The sequence below is a fragment of the Aulostomus chinensis genome, chromosome 21 (genome assembly GCF_037954235.1).
Source record: "Aulostomus chinensis isolate RoL2024-O1b breed Wild chromosome 21, RoL_Achi_v1.0, whole genome shotgun sequence".
NCBI classification, from domain to species: Eukaryota; Metazoa; Chordata; class Actinopteri; order Syngnathiformes; family Aulostomidae; genus Aulostomus; species Aulostomus chinensis.
In genome coordinates, this window is record NC_141340.1 from 15,150,481 (window position 1) to 15,153,433 (window position 2,953).

A 2,953-nucleotide genomic window follows, 5' to 3' on the forward strand; every position below is an offset into this window, starting at 1 on the left:
TTGTTTTCTTTGTGTTAGTATGGTCCAAAATAGCACAAGCACATTCTGAAAATGTATACATCAAAAATAATCCTCTTGAAAAAACACTTCAAATTAGTTGAAAATTCTGAGGACAAAATTGGTGCAGCGGTGAGCACTGTGGCCTCACAGCAAGAAGGTTCTGGGTTTGAGCCCCGGCCCGCGCATTGCGCCTTGCGCCCAAGTTGTCTCCTCACCACAAAGTCCAGTATGTTCAAGCAAAACAAATGATGATCAGTGACTTTTTTTTTTTAAAAAGCTCTCTCTCTCTCTCTTTCTCTCTCTCTCACTCACTCACTCACACACACATAGAATAAGGGTTCCAATAGATGTCAAATGTATTTCATATTTATTCACATAATACAAATCGTTGAAGCAGTGTAATTCATGGTGGGCTGTTGGATGAAGCCTCTCTTCACAGACATAAACTTGTTCCACACAGAGAAGATGGTGCTGACACAGTTGGACCAGCAGGTGTTCTACTGCTCAGTGTCAGTGGAGCTGTGGGGATCCATGTCCTCGTAGTACTCCCCAACATCAGTGCAGTAGAAGTCGGGATCCATCCATTCATGATAGGTGTTTGAGTAGGGACCAGGTTCTCCACAGTATTGCTGATGTTCAAAGCTGGTGTAGGGACCAGGTTCTCCACAGCACTGCTGATACTCATAACTGCGGTCCCTGTGGTCCCTGTAGGTCATGAGGGAGGACTGGCCTCCTGGCTGGTCATGATGCTCCAAGCCCGTATGCGTGTTGCTGGCTGGAGCAGTGTTGCTGTAGGGATGATCCATTTTGCCACCCGACTGTCTATCATGATTGCATTTAACATCCAGGACTGGCTCCCAGATCATCTGCATCACCTCATCCCCTGCACCATAGTACCGCCGAAATTCATCAAAGATGGCGTACAAGCCCTCATGCATGTCGGTGGCTGGAGCAGGGTTTCTCTCAGCATGAACCATTTCACCACCATGCTGTCCATCATCAGGAACATCCAGGACTGGCTCCCAGATCATCTCCATGACCTCATCCCCTGCACCATAGTACCGCCCATGGTCATCAAGGTGCAGGTCTGGATTCCTCTCCATCGTTGTAGTTTGGTTGAATTTCCTCCTTGTCTTCTCAACACAACGTGTTAAGATTTCAGTCGCGCTCCGTTTAACTGTGAGGTTTTCTTCTTTGTTGAGACACAACAGCAGTTGGTAAAGTCACCTTCAATATTCTGCACAAATATACTCATGGAGAGTTCTTTAATAAGTGTTTGTAAGTCAGAGATCAAAGACAGAAAAAAGAGGTGAAAGCACAGAATTCATGAATCAAAGAAAGAAATCAAAGACAGAACACAGAGATCAAACAAGCCACAGATCAAAAAGATCCATAGATGCAACAGCCAAGGATTTTTTGTATTGTTGTCAATATGATCATTTTCTATTATTTTGTCCACCCTCCACATCTGAAGATTATTTTGCATTATAGGGATAGAAGATTTTAAACAGCCTCCAAAAATTTAGAGTTCAGTACAGAGGGCAGCTGCCTCATGCTTGGTATCATCCTTCTCTACAGCGTTAGCAAACTAGAACTCTCTAAAGGTAATATAATTTCCTTTGTGTAACCTCTGCCACTCCACCTCGTGTCAGACAGTGGCTTTGGAATCTTTATTTTTGAATATCTTTATGTAACGCCACATGGCACTGAGACCAGAGCCTGGTGAGTTTCCGTATATGGAGCTTACCCTGAAGTTGTGACATCACAAAATGAGACTTTTGAAAAAACTCTCCAAATCCGAGCGTTCTCAGCAGTGCAGATTACTTTAACATACACCTACCTCATGATATGACACGACCATGTCCTCTAGAACAAGTATCCAACATTTTAAACATGTTCATGAGTCTGAAAAGCTGGAAAATAATAGACCCCTATAATGTCTTGCAACACAACAACGCAACACATCCATTTTTCGGCATGAAGAGTCTCATATTGGTGCCGCAGGTTATATTTTTCAGCACGAAACATGCTGTGAACGCACTAAACACACAGGTTTCCCCTTCACCTCCGTGAATAAATTGGGGGGGGGGCGGGGGGGGTGTCCACTTTACTCTTTTTTGACAAAGAAATTTTGGGGCAAAAAGGGTGCCAAAGCACATCATGTTCAAAGTAGAAGACATCATAGGCAGAGCAACAAAGTAGCTCCGGGTTAGCTATACTTGCTATCCCTGCTCAGCACTGTTATAAACTGTTTGCTTGCTTCACAGAATTGCCATTGCGACATCAAGTGGACACATTTAGAGCAGCAGTTTCTTTCATTGAAAGCTTGCAGCTCATTTTTATACGTTGCAAAATCATCTCGCAAGCCTAATTAAACCGGTTAGTGGGCCTGATCTGGCCCATGGGCTGTAAGTTTGACACCCCTGGGGTAAAGGTAGACATCGGATACACATATACAGTCAGGTGCATAAATACTGGGACATCAACACCATTCTCATCTTTTTGGATTTATACACCACCACAATGGATTTGAAATGAAACACAAAGATATGCTTTAACTGCAGACTTTCAGCTTAAATTTGAGGGTACTTACACTCAAATCAGGTGAACGGTGTAGGAGTGACAACAGTTTGTACATGTGCCTCCCACTTTTTAAGAGACCAAAAGTAATGGGACAAATGAACAATCATAAATCAAATTTTAACTTTTTAATACTTGGTTGCATGTCCTTTGCAGTCAATTACAGCCAGAAGTCCTGAACACATAGACATCAGCAGATGTTGGCTTTCATCCCTGGTGATGCTCCGCCAGGCCTTGACTACTGTCTCCAGTTCCTGCTTGTTCTTGGGGCATTTTCCCTTCAGTTTTGTCTTCAGCAAGTGACATGCACGCTCAATTGTATTCAGGTCAGCTGACTGACCTGGCCATTGCATAACATTCCTCTTCTTTGCTT

The 2,953-nt window shown here is 43.4% G+C and overlaps 1 protein-coding gene across 1 annotated transcript; it reads right to left on the minus strand.

The window, feature by feature from the left end:
* Nucleotides 1-381: 381 nt before the first annotated feature.
* Nucleotides 382-1,364, minus strand: LOC147241834 (uncharacterized). Its single transcript, XM_086191614.1, has 2 exons — nucleotides 659-1,364; nucleotides 382-613 (listed from the first exon to the last, which is right to left on the minus strand). The coding sequence occupies exons 1-2, from the start codon at nucleotides 1,101-1,103 to the stop codon at nucleotides 498-500; spliced, it is 561 nt and encodes a 186-aa protein (XP_086047740.1). The 5' UTR covers nucleotides 1,104-1,364; the 3' UTR covers nucleotides 382-497.
* Nucleotides 1,365-2,953: the final 1,589 nt, after the last annotated feature.

Coding starts and splice junctions, on each gene's coding strand:
- LOC147241834 (XM_086191614.1), bottom strand. CDS start 1,103: ATGGAGAGGAATCCAGACCTGCACCTTGATGACCATGGGCGGTACTAT. Junction 614..658: donor TCAGCAGTGCTGTGGAGAAC/CTGGTCCCTACA, acceptor ACTGTGGAGAAC/CTGGTCCCTACTCAAACACC.